Source organism: Callorhinus ursinus, unplaced genomic scaffold, assembly GCF_003265705.2.
Source record: "Callorhinus ursinus isolate GAN/ISIS: 27379988/994484 unplaced genomic scaffold, GSC_fseal_2.0 scaffold3, whole genome shotgun sequence".
Lineage (NCBI taxonomy): Eukaryota > Metazoa > Chordata > Mammalia > Carnivora > Otariidae > Callorhinus > Callorhinus ursinus.
In genome coordinates this window covers 1,195,248-1,212,160 of record NW_027397065.1, presented here as the reverse complement: position 1 = coordinate 1,212,160, position 16,913 = coordinate 1,195,248, and the positions used below count along the sequence as shown (strand labels likewise).

The 16,913-nt window shown below is 38.5% G+C and overlaps 1 protein-coding gene across 13 annotated transcripts in view; it reads right to left on the bottom strand.

Moving 5' to 3' along the window:
• Positions 1–16,913, bottom strand: part of ATG10 (autophagy related 10) — a 236,221-nt gene that overhangs the window by 11,270 nt on the left and 208,038 nt on the right. For all 13 annotated transcript variants that reach the window (XM_073887596.1, XM_073887585.1, XM_073887582.1 and 10 more), the window contains one exon: positions 15–112. In XM_073887596.1, the coding sequence (XP_073743697.1) occupies positions 15–112 (98 nt within the window). Of the gene's footprint in view, positions 1–14; positions 113–16,913 lie in introns of those variants that run through there.

Below are 16,913 nucleotides of genomic sequence, written 5' to 3'. Positions count from 1 at the left end.
ATGATGTTTCTTACCTATTGATTTTTCGAGAATTCTTTAATACAGGAGTCATGAATTCATTCGTCTTGCAGGGATGAAGTACAAAAAAGGGTTGCCCAAGTATTGGATGCTCCTGTAAAAATCAGAGTTGGTCCGGGATTGCCAGTGTGAATTACTTTGAAAAAGTTAAAACACACAATCTGGTTTGTTAAAATAAAAGTTTGTCCAAGTTACTAAATTAAGATACAGATCACTTTCAGTTTTGAAATATAATTCATAATCCAAACATGAGAAAAAGCTGAAGAGAAGGAGTTACAAATTGATAAAGCAGTACATTCAAGGGGAGGAGGGTACACGGTTTTGTTTACACGATACGAATTATAGATCCATTGTATCAGTTCCCTCGAATTCGTTGTCAACTGGTGTTTCCCTTCGGCTTATAATTATTCCCCAGTTTTTCCTCAGGGATGTCTGCAAAGCCCAAAAGCCTGACCATTTGAACAACATATTTCATTCACCTCTTTGCAAGGGGAACAAAATCTTTCGCACACTTTTTTGCAGAAACTTGGCCACTATGTTGATTGTTTCAAGCCTGACTGCAGTGCCAAGAGGCACATGTTCCATGGGTAGAATGGCAGGGGGATGAGGCAGGAGAATGGCCTGCATTATTTAAATTGTTGTACTTCTGTCTGTCTGTCTGTCTTCCTGAGTTCCTCTGTTTATCTGTTTCTATCCTTCTGTCTTTCCCAAGCTTATAGGGCTGTTTCTGGAAGTCAAAAGCCCATTCGCTGGAATTCCACTGCCTTTATAAGAGAATGACTGCATAGAAATACAGGTCAGCTCGCTGCCAGGGTAGGGAGATGCACATCATTTGTCAAACAATGGGGAGCCCTAGGAGGTTTCCTATAGGGAGTGACCTTGCACAAATTGTACTGACGCAAAAGCAATTATTGACAATAAATTTATTGATCGTTTACATTGTGGATTCGCCATTATGCCAAAGACTGCAACTGCAAATACTGCTATGGTCTAAATGTTTGTATCTCCCCGAATTCGTATGTTGAAATTCTAATGCCCAAGGTGATGGTCTTATAGGAGGTGGGACCTTTGGGAGGTGATTAGGTCAGGAGGGTAGAGCCCTCAGGAATGAGATTTAGGACCTTAGAGACCTCCAAATGCTAGCTCACCCCATTCTGCCACGTGAGGTCACAACAAGAAGTGTGTGACCTGAAAGGGGGCCCTCATGAGAACAGACTGGCACCCTGAGCTCAGACTTCAGAATTGTGAGAAATACATTTCTGTTGTCTATAGACTACCCAGTCTGTGGTATTTTGTTACAGCTTCCCAAGCAATCTAAGACAAATGCCTACAGAGACTGTGCAGGTGACCTGAAGGAGCAAGGTCAGTTGAATACACCAGCAAGTGACAGGGACTACGGGGGACCAGAGGGTGCTCTCAGCCAAGACTATGATTGCTACTCTGCTCCAGCCAATTGTGCCATGTGGGAATGCAGGTTCCGTGTGCCAGGTCTTCCCATTTGTCAAAATAGCCTAGGAATCCAGATTTTTATGTAAAACTTCCTAAATTTAAATTTTGGCACTTAAAAAAAAAAAAAAAAAACACAGACTGGGCCAAATAAAACAAGCCTCTTGGCTGGATTTGGACTAGGGGCCTAACTTCTCTTGGCTTCTTCTCCTCTTCTCAGCCGGTCCAAGGAGGAGCTGAACTCAGAGCATCCCTGGAAAGAATTACATGTGGTTGTTGCTGCTAACTCTAGCCTCGAACCCCAAAACACTCACGTCTGTGTGAATGTGCACAAACCTACTCACAGGAAATTGGAGGCACCTCCACTATGTATTGGAGACACTGGGTGTGGAGATTTGGGGATGCATATACATGATGAGGGTTGAGGTATCCATTGGGTGTGGGTTGGTGTATGTCTCCCAAGTGCCACTTCCAGAGTCTGCCCGGTGGCCTGACTTACAGCAGAGCCTGGGCTCCCTCTTTCCTGCTCTTTCCCTACCCCCTCCCGTTTATCCCTAAGCCAACCCTAGGGTCACAAACCAAATGTGTTATGCCTAAGGCAAGTCCTCCAGCCCGGCTTAATTCTGGCTCCTCTTACCTGCCTCAAACTAGTGCTTATTAATTCAACACATATCTATTGATCATCTCTTACATGTCTGCCAGGAACAGTTCTGCATATAGTAATAGAGATCACTATATCTCAGAAATAAAGTCCCTGATCCCATGGAACTTACATGCCAGTGCAAGAGACAGCCAATAAATACATAGAACAAATAAAGAAACAAGATAATCCAAATAATAATAAGTGCCATGAATAAAATAAAAAGGGTCCCTTGATTTTGAGAGCACTTGGAACCCAAAAGCTCCTTCTTGTTGTTAAATAAATCCCTTAAGTATGTTGTTAATCATGACCACTCTTCTAGCAATGTGTCAAAAACATCCATAATCACCTCCATGGTTAAACTGTATATGGCCAACACCCAGTGCTTTCTCAAATATAACAGCTCCTCTTAGTTGTGGCAAATTAACCAAACCATTAATTACTTTTCAAATACAGATGGAAAATTAATTTTTAAAATACCCCCAAATCCTTGTTTCTAAATATGTAAGACTACTGAATACAGACCTTAGTTATTATGAATATAATAATGATTATTTAATGTAGAAAAATAAAAAGTTTCCCCAATGTGATTAGAATTCATATACACCCGCATTCATTCAATTAGCAAATATTAAGTTTTCCTGCCTGATAATTTTATAATGACTTAACCCTAACTAATGGCAAAAGGATCTGTAGTTTTAAAATGTGGCTAATCTTAGGGATATCTTAATTCTGCGGAAGTGACAGAATTCAAAGTTAGCCTTATGACCTGAGCCAATACTATGTTTCTGGTCACATTCAATCCACTACTTCTGCAAGCCAAGCAATTTGTATTCAAAGCAAAGTAGAGAATTTACAAATAATTTGAGCCATCTGATTAGTGTAGACAATCAATCTGGATAATACTCTCCAAAAGCCATTTTTCTACAATGGAGATTTTTTAAGGATCATGCTATCTGGATTTTTTAAGGCTCAGGCTTCAGACAGCCAGAATCAGAGATGAAAGCCGTCTTTCATTTTTGGTTTAGGAATTATGTGCTGGAGTTCAAAAAAATCTAAAATCCTACACCTTATTTGTTTAACATACCATTTTCAGAAATGGAAGAACATCAAAACTGTCAGGATCTTTTTAGTGACATTTCTTAGATCAATTCAGAAGGTAAATTTGTGTGAAAGTGCTACCATCTGCTGTCAGTACTAATGAACTGATGCAAATCTGCACTGAGAAAAATGTCAGTGTGGAAATACATGCAGCCAATGAACTGTGTTAGGCTTACAACTCAATAAACACTTCTACTGGAGCAAAGTTCTGCTAAATGGTTTTCCGTGAAAATAGAAATGATGGGTCCGATTTCTATCTCTGTAACTCCAGAGGAGTTATATAGGCACATTCTCCTATGAAATTTAATTTAGCAATGGTTAAATGTCTCATAAAATAAGTCTGACATGAAAACTGTGAATTGGTTTCAGAACTATTAGATATGACTATCACAAGGAAATGATAATACTGCACCTTCATTCTTACATCTAATAAAGGGGATGAATTTCTTGGTTCGTGTCTTAATTTTCCTGGCTCTCCAGGAGGGCACAAATATAATTTCACATACTAAGCTTTCATCCAGTTTCATATTCCAAACTGATCAAATTTGCCTTGCACTCAGGGTACATTCCTCAGAAATGGAGAAATATTTCCCTAAGCCTGCTTCCTCAAGCAGGGAGAGGAACAGGGCTATCGAACAGCTACAGTATGAGACACTGTACTAAGTGCTTTGCACAGGGTCACCTATCTGAATAATTCTTTGAGGAAAGCTTTCTTTTTGCCACTTTGGAGAATGGGTTCAAAGGGATTATGTTTAAAGTCACCCATGTAGTGAGGGGTGAAGCACCTCCAAAGTCCAGTCTTTACACTGCACCGCCTCACCCCACTGACCAGAGGTGGCAGCAAGGACGTTTAATCCTCTCTAGCCCATCTCTTCAAAAATCTATTTGTTTTTATTTTAAAATAATGTGTTTTCATAAAATTGTAAGGGCAATATATACAGAGAGCTCAGAAAATACAGAAAAGAACAAAGAGTAAAAGCAGGATAACCTAAAACTGCCCAACTCAGATTTCATCACTATTTGGTGAATTTCAAACTTTTTCATGTACACACATGTAGTTTTCTATTGCTTTTTATTCATCGAACAGATAGATGTTTATCAAGTGCCTACTACATGCCACTCCCAGCCATATGTTTTTTGTTGGTGTTCGCGAAATTTCTTTGTCTTCTGTTTTACAGATTTCTGTGCTTATTTCTATTTTTTCCCAACATATATTTTGTTTGGACCTATTTTGTTGTTCTTAATTTTTAAATGTTCCATGGGTGCTTAAGAATATGTATAAAGAATATGGAATCTTGAGTTGTTGGCTACAGCGCTCTCCATGTGTCACTAGATCAAGCTGGTTAATTGTGTTGTCCACATTTTCTAGACTCCTATCCGCTTGATCTATGAATTTCTAAGAGAAGTTCAAATCTCCCCTATAATAGCTGATCTGTCCACTTCTGCTTGTAGTTTGTCGATTTTTGCTTTATATATCCTGAAGCTGCTTTATTTAAATGCATATATTTTCCTAGGGAATGAAGCTTTAATACAAAGTGATCATACTTATCTCTGATTATGCTTTCTGTGCCCCAAAAAAGGGACTTCTGATAAAAATATAGCCACACCAAATTTCTATTTACCTTATGCCTTTTAAAAATTATTTGCCATTCAATGTGTATCCTCATGTTTGATATGTTTCCTATAAAAATAACATTGACAGGTTTTTAAGAAATCCACCTTTTTAATTTATCTCTTAAATGGAGCGTTTAGTTCATTTACAGGCTTTGTGATCATTGGTATAATTTAATTCCTTCCATCTTATTTTAGACTTTTTCTTTTTGGAGAGAGAGAGAGAGCATACACGCACACATGTGCAGGATGGGGAGGGGCAGAGTGCACTGGTGGGGGGAGCCACAGAGAGAGAGGGAGAGAATCTGAAACAGCCTCCATGCTCAGTCCAGAGCCCAATGCACAGCTAGATCTCATGACCCCAAGATCATGACCTGAGTCAAAATCAAGAGTCAGATGCTTAACCAACTGAGCCACCCAGCCACCTCTTATTTTAGACTTTTTACTTATTCTGTTTTTAATGTTTCTTTTGCTTTTCATTTTTCCTCCTCTGTTGCTTTCCTTTGGATTAATTGAGTGTAGGCTCAAATTATTTTCTCATTGCTTTTTTCTCTTTTTATGAATTTGAAATTATCCCACAATCTTTAAGTAAATATTTTACTTAATAAAATATAGTTACTCAGTATATTTGCCTTTTTCCCAAATAATTCAAGTACCCTGGGATGTTTAACTCTGATCACTCCTTCCTGATTTCTGTTCTACTGTTGTGCAGTATTTCAGTTGTATCTTTTGTTTTTTAATCCCATAAATTAGATATTATTACTGTTTTGAACTCAGTGCTTGAGATTTACTCACATTTGACTATTCTTTTTGCTTACCATTTTTTCCCTATATCTAGGGTATTCATTCTGGGATCATTTTCTTTATCATTGAAATATGTCCCTCAGAACACCCCTTAGTGAAGATCTGTAGGTAGTAAATGTCCCATATTGTTAATGCTTTATCTTTGCCCTCATTTTTGAAAAATAAGTTTTTGTAGATATAAAATTTTAGGATACAATCATATTCTCTCAACACTTTGACTATATTATCCCATTTTCTCCTGGCTTCCATTTTTGTCTGTTTGGAAGTGAACTATCGGTCACATTGTCACTTTTTTTTTTTTTTAAGATTGATTATTTATTTATTTATTTATTTATTTATTTATTTATTTATTTATTTATTTGACAGAGAGAGACAAAGCAAGAGAAGGAACACAAGCAGGGGGAGTGGGAGAGGGAGAAGCAGGCTTCCCGCTGAGCAGGGAGCCCGATGCGGGACTCGATCCCAGGACCCTGGGATCATGACCTGAGCCAAAGGCAGACATTTAACTGACTGAGCCACACAGGCACCCACATTGTCACTTTTTAAGATCTTCTCTTTCCCTTTGATGTTCTACTATAGTGTGTCCATGTGTGGATTCCTTTTCATTTATCCTGCTTGGATTCACTGAGCTTCCTGAATCTGAATATCAGAGTCCTTTCAGCAATCCTGGAAAATTCTCAGCATCAGCTTTTTGAATATTAATTCTGTTTTATTCCCTCCAGCTCCTCCTTCTGGAATTCCTATTAGACACGTCTTTGTCCTCCTCCCTCTGTAGTGTCTCTTAGCCTGTTTATGATCTTTCTCTCAATTTTTGCTACAATGTGTATAATTCTTCAGAGTCTTCTTCTAACACATCAGTGCTTCAACTGTATTTATTGCTTTTCAGTTTAGGCTTTCTAATTAGATGCTTTCCTTTCAAAAGTTCTATTTGATTGTTTATTAAATTCACCTGATCATTTTTGATAGTCTTTTTTCCTGTATTATACTGTCAGTATTTTCTTCTATTTTAATAACTACAGTCAACATATTTATTTTGTATTTTTGCACCAAAAATTTTTAACATATAAATTTGAGTATCTGATACTATAGTTTGTTGTTTTTGCTAGCTTTCACTTTTAGTGGCTTTTTATAAATTCTGTATTTTTTAAATTGTGACCAAGTAGAACTATAAATACAGTAATTCTTTGAGGCCTAGGATTATAAATGTGTCCCTCCAGAGAAGTTTACATATGCTTTTTTTCTGATGCCTAGGGGTAGGGAGGGAAGAAGAGGGATTCCAACTCCATACTCACATGTTTAGGAATTAGGAATTTTCTGGGTCTACATCTTTTATTCTTTTTACATGCTTTATATAGAGTATGGCAGAAGGGGTCCAAATGGGTAAGAGGAAAAAATTTTAATATATAGAGAATGATGGGGAGGCATGCTATTCTCGGCCAGTTGGTGAGGGAAGGCCTCTTTGCCAGAGGTAACACTTGAGCAGAGAGCTGACCAAGTGACAAGTAAGCCATGTAATTCTTTGGGAAATGAGTATTTTCAGCTTGGGAACAACAAGGGCAAAGACCTTAAGATCCTCCCGAGGGAGAGTGCTTGGAGTGTTCAAAAAACAGTATGAAGACCAAGGTGGCCGGGTGGAATGAAGGGTAATAGTGGCAAAAGGAAGACTGGAGGGATAACCAAAAGGTAAGATCATGGAGCACCTTGCAAGGCACGGAAAAGATTTGGAGTTTTATTCTGAGTGTGATGGGGAGACTTTGGGGAGATTTTAAAGAAAGTGACATATTCTGATTTACAGTTTCAAATATTAGTCTTGATACTGGAGAAGGAGAAGCAAAAGAGCAGGTAGGAGGTGGTGTAGTAGCTCAGACAGGATGGTGGCCTGTACTAGGTGACAGTAGTGTGGGTGGGGGAGAATGGTCAGGTTTGAGATTTATTTTTGAAAGGAGAGCCAACAAGATTTGCTGAAGGATTCAATATGCTGTATGAGAAAAAAGAAAGAACCAAGGATGACTCCCAAGTTAAAATATCTGCTCATGTTTTCTTGACTATTTGTCTAGTGAGGGTTTGCAGGGGTTTTCTTATAAATGGGTATTAGCTCTTTCATAACTTTTGAGGACACTAATTCTTTTCATTCACTCAGCCATCACTTCACAGTGATGGTTCAAATGTTAGTAATAGAGTGCTCCATAAACAAATAACACCAGCTCCCATAAAAGATGCTGAAATATTCAAAATATTTTAAATTTCTAGATTGTTCATTGTCTTTAAATTTTGCTCATGATGATTTACATGTGGAATGTAGTATTAGATAATTAAATCTGTATTTTTTCTTTTATTTATCATTTTTATGTTTAAAAATCCTATTCAGAATTAGAAAACTAGATATTTACTTATATTTATGTACAGTTTACCAGTAAACTACTTGCTGTTCCCCCCAAAACACTATTTTTCTTACCTCTAACCCTTTGTGCATGAGGTTCTCTCTGTCTGGAATACCCTCCCGCCTTTTCTCACCTACTAATGCCCATTTCTCCTACAGATCTCAGCTTTCTTTTACCCCAATCCTGCATCAGGTGCCCTCCCTCTGTGTTCCCACTGCACCTCCTGCTTACACCTACTGTTTAATTCCACACCATTCTGCATAGGCAATTGACTGTTTACAGGAATCTTCTGTTACTAGACTGTAATTCCTTGAGGGGAAAGGAAGGATTCTGATTACTATTTTGATCTCAGCATCCGTAACAGTGCCTTTCACCTAGTAGGCACTCAATATATATTAGTGGAATTACTGCACAGACAAATACAAGCTACTGTGCCAAAGTAAATTATCGGCATACGCAGCCTGTTTTATAAAGGGGGATATTTGTGTGGAACGCACCAGTGGCCCCCATGCCGCTGTGGGGACGTTAAGGGAAAAGAAACATTTTCTCTCGTCACAAAACCAGGGGCAGTATCTTCTGTACGTTTATGAGTCTCCAGATAAGATAAGAACTTCAGTATCTGTTTTCCCAAATATTTCTTCCAAAGTGCATCTAAGAACAAAGGAGAGGGTCTAAAGGAATGGTCAGGAATAACTCTCCACATAAAAACTTATGCCAGCTGGGGTGCCTGGGGGGCTCAGTCGGTTGAGCAGCCAACTCTTGATTTTGGCTTAGGTCATGATCTCAGAGTCCTGGGATTGAGCCCCACATTGCATCAGGCTCTGTGCTCAGCGGGTAGCCTGCTTCAGGATTCTCTCTCTTCCTCCTCCCCTCCCCCTGCTCACTCTCTCTCTCTCAAATAAATAAATGAATCTTTAAAAAAAAAAACAAAACTATGCAATGCATTCTAAAATCTATGTATTAGCTTCCACACAAAAAATAATATCCTATATTACTACTGAAAAAAATTGATGTACCAAGATGCATATTTTAAATCTCTGAGTTAGCCTACTCCCTGCCATACCACAGTATCCCCCTAAGGTGTGTAACCCAGACTAAGAAACTAAAAAACACTATTAAAATATATAATAAACTCATGACTTTCTACTTAACTCACTCCTCTATCAGTTCATGTGTTTTTCACTAATGCATTCACAAATATCCCTGAATACCTATTGTGGGTAAGACTCCATGCTAAACATTCAACCATCTATCTGTCCATCCACCCATTCATTTACTCAAAGCAATATTTAGAAGCATAATTCTGTATGGCAGGCACTGTTCTGGGCACTGGAGATATAAGCATACTCAAGACAGAAGCAAAATCTGCTCTCATGGAGTTTATAGTCTAGTTTTGGGTACTAGAAAGATAGAAAAGAACATCCCATTATCTCAACTCCTGAGGTTTACAATCCAGCTGCTCCCCCAATACTCAAAGTCCTGGTTTGCACCTCCAGGGGAGAGAATTCCAAAGGTCAAATACGTTTTTCACCACTCACTCTCCTTCACTTAGGATTTCTAAAGAGAATGGAAGAAGAAATCCCTAGGGAGAACAGAAATTTCATTTGGCCTGATGCTGGTGGGGGGAGTAGTGGGACTTGTGAGCAGAAACCAGAAAAGCTGGCAGAGAGGTACCCTCTGTGGGAGGGATTTTTTCTTTTCATCATTTGGAGAAGAGACATGAGGAAGCCTCCCACTCCAGAGAAGACCGTAGGGATCTCAGGCACTAGTAGAGAATATGCTCCCCACTGTGAGATGCAGGGGATCCTGAGACAGGCTTGCAAGTGCTAGAGGCCAGAGATGAGCTCGCCAATAAACGAGAGGCAGCCCAGACCTGAGGACCCATGGACAGAAAGACCCTTTGTTCCCCGGAGTGATACTCATGGTGAGATCCTGATGCCTCCTCAACTACTATTTCATCCTGCAAATCTAATGCTTGTTGTAACGTGAGGGGTTTCCATAACGCTGCGTTGAGTGCAACGCAGTTGGAAACACTGGACTGTGCACAGGATGTATATTTTTATGAGCCCAGAGGGACCTGGAGTCAAATGGAATAGAACATCTCCTCTCTACTCCTCATCTTTCCCCATGCTCATGAGGGCAACCACGATTCAAGGGTTACAGAAATCACTATAACACACAACAGATTATGTACCACTCAAAAGGCAGAAATCCAGGAATATGGGAACTGAGAGAAAGGAGAGGTCAGTTCTGACTGGTGGGAGGAGGGGCAGCAAAGACTTGCTGAAGACATGGCGCTTCAGCCCATCTAGGCCTGAAAACAGTGGGCAGGACTTGGGGCGGAGGGAGAGAAGCCTGTGGCTGGAGGCTCTAAGACAGAAAGAGATCACTCCAAGTTTAGTGGGAAGGGAGCTAAGTGAGGGACATGCAGACTTCCATCTTTTAAGTAAGACTGAGAAGTCTGGTAAAGTTAGAGAAGAAAAATGCCTTTTTTTTTTTTTTTTGACAGAAAGAGCGAGAGAGGGAACACACGCAGGGGGAGTGGGAGAGGGAGAAGCAGGCTTCCCGCGGAGCAGGGAGCCCGACGCGGGGCTCAATCCGAAGGCAGACGCTTACCTGACTGAGCCACCCAGGCGCCCCAAAAATGCCTATTTTTGTTTATGGTGTTGGTGACGTTAAATAACTGAAGCGATCCCTGTAAGATCCAAAGAATTCTCTGGAAGTAATCAACACCTAGACAAGACAAAGAAGCAAGATTTGAAGTACAAGCAATCCTTTCTTATAGTTTTGAAAAGAGACAGGGAAAAACGGGGGGAGGAAAGAAATATCCCAGGACAGACATCTATCGTCAACGAGTGTGTGAGGAAACAGCTACAAAGACAGTGAAAGAATATTCAAAAATAGATTCAAGTGGGAAAGAAATCAAAGTCGTGCCCAAGTACCATGAGAGGTCAGCAAGTTCTCCTGTTTATTGGACAGACAGGGGGAGCTCGGGGAAGCGACGCTTTGCTCAAGTTGCACCTGTTGTTATTTTGTGGCCAGTTAACTAGGAATAAAACCCTAACGGTGTTTGGAAAGGTAGATTAAAAAAAAAAAAAAAAAAGAGTTCTTCAAATTCATATGCTGCACAGAAGCCACTAGGCTTCCTAGAATTTTTATTAAAAATTATGAACATCACAGCAATAGTTCTTAGATACCACCTCCTCTGCTAACAAAAACTTTCCTTTCATGACTCCAGAGGGAGTCCAGAAACTAATTCTCCCACTCCTGCATACATCTACAAAGGGCTGCTGACAGTCCCAACTCCAACCCCTGGATTAGAAAGCAGAGTTGGAATACATTTATAGACTCTATATGGGTTGTTGCTTTAAGCAACACCATTAATATGTCAGAATTCTGAGTTCCCAAACTTCTTCAGTTATCAATTTGCTGTACATTATTTAATCTCTCTGTATTTTGATATGCAAAATAGAAACAGCACTGCTGCTACTTCACAGGGCGGAAGGAGATAACCAACAAGACCATTATGAAGCTTGCTGGGGGAAAAAGAGCTTATGTAAATGTCTATTAATTAAACAGGAATGGCTGCACAACTAGGTCAGGCATGATGATAAGACTAAACAACCCATCCCAGCCACCAGCATCAAAAAGAAGAAATGAACATTTAATCCTGATAGCACTTGTTGGTTGCATTTTATAAAGAATATTAAATTGTAATACTCTGTAACATAACGCAGAATAGCATATTTCAGACCATCCTCAAAGAATTCTTTGATAGAACAGAAACTTATTAGAGACAACAGCCAAAAACAAAAACAAAAGAGCAAGCCAATTACTAATGAAGAACTTGTAAAAAGCTAATCAAAGCTCTCATCCAGAGAAAATGAGAAAATCTGAGGCTCAGAATGATTTTGTATATTGATGAGATTTTTATATAGCGTCACAGAAAGAAAAATAAAACAGATTTAAATGAAGACAAAAGGACTCTAAGTCTCTGTTTAAAAGCCTCGTTATGTTCCATATCAACGTTTTTATTAAAATGTTCTGTTCTGGTGGAAACATCCATTTTTTAAAAATACCTGATGGGCGGTGGTGTCTATAGAGGCACTCTCAGTTTGTCTCTCTCTAGTCAAACCCCTGAGTGTTGGGAGAGCCAGACAGAACCCTCATTCAGACTCCACCCATCTTCTAGAAAATTGCTCAGAGGGGTGGCTTATCCAAGGTCATAGCACTCAGAAATGATAGAGCTAAGAGTCATGTCCAGATTCCAGAATAGAACGGAGTCTTTCCCTGCCATTGCCAAGCCTGCTAAGGACTAAATGCAGCAAGCGCTTCAGCATGAAACAACTTGCAGGCATTACATTTATTCTATTTTTGTTTTAAAGGAAAACAACTGGGAGCTTGTTCTTTCCAAGCATTAATTCTTTTTCCCCCCCTTCTACTATATTACATAATGGTGACAATTTTTGGCTTACTAAGTCTATTTCTGAGATACTCACTAAAACAGTGACACTATTTTGGAGCTGGGGATATTGGGGTATAATAGCGAGGTGAATCAGCAATGATAAAATTCAAGGGTTTTCAACAACAAACTCACAACCTAATTCATTGATAATCAGATATTAACGTCTGACAACTATCATCATACAGGAAGATGTTTTATGAGCAATACAAAATAAAATAGCAGTCTGTTAGTATAATTACTTTTTAGAACGGTGCCAAACACAATTTTAAAGCAACAAAAAGACATACAGATGAATCTTCAAGATGATTTTTTAAAAAATATCACAATGCTCTCTTCAGATAAATATAATCAATGTAAATTCCTAATAAAAGCACCTTAGTTTACAACTAACAGTTACGTATTGCCTTCCTGCTTCTTATCCAACTTTGGTAATATAAAGATCCCTTTTATTCCCAGAAGCAGATTTCCCAGTGATTTAAGTTAAAATTAGCTTTACTCTTAAGAAGATCTCTCAAAAGAGACTCCATGAAGAAAATTCCTAAGGATGTGATAAACCCATTACAAATCTGTTATTACTTGTTTAATAATGAAAAATATTAGGCAAAGATACATAAAAATTTAGCTACTATGAGATAATTGCTCCCACTTTTTAGACTACTAATAATTAGAAATGAGGTAATAAAAACAATGCTACTAATAGGCTATAGTATTAAGAAATTACACTCTTCCATATAAAACTATAATCACAGATTTTCTTCAGACAATTGTATCTTGGTATTGTGTAAACAAGAATTATGGGTAAGGATGGCAGCTACTTATTTTTAAAGATATTTTATTAAAAATGTAAGCAATGTTAGGATAAAAAAATGTACATTCTAGTCCCACGTCCCAACCAAATCCATTTTTTTCATTTCTCCATAGTAACTTCTGCTAGAATTTTAAGAACTGATTTTTATAGCTTGGATCTAGTTCTGTAAGTCTAGGACACAAAAAAGAGAGTCTAAAACTGAAAAAGAAAACCGGTACCAGGAAATCCGTGCAGGCTTCCCACATGACCTCAAGGCTAACTAAGAGATCACTATTATTCTCTCATACGTCCCTTCACACCAGTGAAGTCAATAAATCTTATGATTGCTTCAGACTAGGTCATCCTTAAGTTTTTGTTTTTCCTTTCTCTTAAAGGTTGATTTCTTCCCAATTTTATTGATACTGATCTATCTACTTATCTTTCATAGTTATGTACACAGTGAATATATCATTTTTGATTCATTTTTTCTTTTTAGCTCTTAACATTATTTCATATGCACTTTTCTGTATTTTGCATACTCCTTATAACTTTCTTTTTAGCTATATAATATTCCATCTGGCCAATATAGTAGACTTTACCATTATTCCTCTGTTATTTAGACCATTTTCCAGTTTTATACTATTATACATTGTGTGTGTGTGTGTGTATGTGTGTGTGTCATGGATTATGGGTTATTTCCTTATAATAACATTTCAGGAATAAGTAAAAACAGTAGGGATATCTATATGGCTGTTAATCTGTATTATCACATTTCCCTCCAAAATTATTAAACCAATGTATATTGCCACCAATACAAACTACTTGTCTAGTCCCTCACTGTTTTAAGTAGCACCATCTTAATGTTAGAATTAAATCCTTCTCGGAAATATTTCACAGGAATATCACACAGACTTTATGAAGACTCTAGGCAACTAGCTTAGGCTTTATGCCACTTTTGACTTGGCCATAGGACGCAACCCTTGGGAATTAATGACTTGGTGTAGGAGAACAAACATACGGAGAAGGGTTAGGGCTCAGGGTAGGGTGACTCTCTCAAATGCTCGTAAACACCTTCTGCCCCTGATGCTGTTTTTCCAGATTGGTTGGGGCAGGGTCACCAACTTCTCAGAAAGCTATGCTAAAGCCTCAATCTCTCAGAGGAGGCCTGGATTATCTGACCCAAGTCTCCAACAACATGGTACCTGGGTCTCAGAGGCCATGAAAATAGGCCATGACAAATCACATTAACTAAAGTTCATGCTCTCCTCAGATTCTGTGGCAGTTGGTATAAATATGGCTATAGTATTATCATACCACTCCTCTAAAAGCTCTTGAGTTTCCTTGGCAAGGGTTTGGAAAATAATGTTAAGTGTAAAAACCAGCACACAACATTGTATATTCATTATGATTACAACTATGGATATGCTGACATGAAACTTGCCCACTAAGAAAATGGTATCCAAACTTTCATCTTGCAGCATGGCATGAAAGAAGAATGTCAAACTGATATAAATATAATTGGCAATAAACACACCTGAGGGAATGTGAATTTTCTTCAACACTTATTTTTTTTTATACTGAAAACACTATTTTTAGCATGTTCTTCATGAGGCCTACTAATTTTTTTTTTTTTTTTTGGGTCCTAGCTGGTGCTCCTCTAGTAATAGTAACAGCTGCTTTTCCAGCACAATGTAAAACTCTCAGAGCATTCATCAAGCAGAACAGCCTCCCCATTTTGGCCTCAGGACAAGATCCACGCTGAGATGGGCCCATCTACAAACAGATCAAAGGACAAATCCAGCTCCCCCCTCAAAGAAAAGGGCTCTATCCCAGGCAATACACACCAATCAAGTTGGGAGTATGTGTGATGTCCATGCACTGACCTTCCCTGTGAAGCCCTGGAGATACTCAGCCAAGTTAGTTCACACAGAGTCAGTCCAACTTTCCACTAGGGAAGCCTCAGAATTCTAGAATTGTACTTAGTTTCCCAATTTGATAAAGAAGATATTACTCTTAATATCTATATTCTTAATACCTAGCACTCTGAAAACATAAATTTAAAAGGTGATTTTATGCCAGTACTTTCATTTACATCTTTACTTCTATAAGTCAGTGTTTTATTCCAATATCTTTAGCATTTTTGCTTATACACACTTACACTTTAAAAATATATATCAATTGGGGCTCCTGGGTGGTACAGTTGGTTAAGTGTCCAACTCTTGGCTTCAGCTCAGGTTGCATTCTCAGGGTTGTGAGATGGAGCCTCATGTCAGGCTCTGTGCTCAACGTGGAGTTTAAGATCCTCTCTCCCTCTAGGGGCACCTGGGTGGCTCAGTCATTAAGGGTCCGCTTTCGGCTCAGGTCGTGATCCCAGGGTGCTGGGATCAAGCCCCACATGGGGCTGCCTGCTTCGGCGGGAAGCCTGCTTCTCCCTCTCCCACTCCCCCTGCTTGTGTTCCCTCTCTCAGCTGTGTCTCTGTCAAATAACTAAATAAAATCTTTAAAAAAAAAAAAAGAATTTCTCTCCCTCTGCCCCTCCACCCCTTTCTAAAATAAATAAATCTTTACACACACACACACATATATCCAGGAACAGGAACATAAGTTGACTTCTAAATTTTTCCTTAAATATTTGCAAAGGGTGTCATTTCCAGTGTATTGTAAATATTGACCATTTTAAATACATACTTTTATACATATACCATTTTAAATAATGTTATTCTGTCATTCTCTTAAATGTACTCAGTCGAAAATAAATGAATGCCACAGTATTATGATACCTACCATCATTCATTTTAAAAATATATGAACAATTGGATATTTTACATTTTTCTCCTTGAATTCATCTCCATTCTGCTCTGTCAAAGAATTTTATCTTAATGTATATTTTATGCTTAAAAACTTTTTATTGATCATATTCTTGTAAACAAAAAATAGAAGAAAGGAATTCATTTTCCAAAATTTCCCATGACCATTTTGCTCTAAGTGTTAAATTAGCTAAGACAACTGTGTTGTCATTATAATTATTAATAGTAATCAGTTAATCAAAACTAAATATGTTATAAAATTTGGAAAAAATAAACATAAAAAGTGAATTATTTTTGGAAATCATAGTAGCCTCACTTAGTGTGTACTACAGGTCATACATTTTTCATACATGTATGAATCCATTTAATCCTCACAACACCCTACTATTATTAACCCCATTTTATCAATGCAGAAACTAAGGTCAAGAAAGCTTAAATGACACCTCAAGGTCACAGAGCCTGGATCTGCACACAGACTCTCTGGCTCCACAGTCCAGTCACTTAACCACTGCCCAGTACGTCTTGACTCTTAAAAATAGAGATTGAGGCCAGAAAAGGGGAGCTAAAATAAAGAGGGTGTCCAAGTGTTCCTTTTAGTGGCCTGGCTGAGCAATAGGCCATGCTAAGGGCTGGGATGGGTGTGAGGTACGCCTTTGTTTTGTACAGTGGCAGAAAGGCAAAAAGGGAAAGTGGGAAAGGAAAATCTTGGCCACAAGTGCCTTTTCAGACAGATGGATTCTATGAGAGGGTGCATATGGAAGCGGAAGATCTGGAAATTAATTCCTTTAAAATTCTCCATACCCACACACTCTTTGGGAAGTCTTCACATACACACAAGGGTACATACACTCCA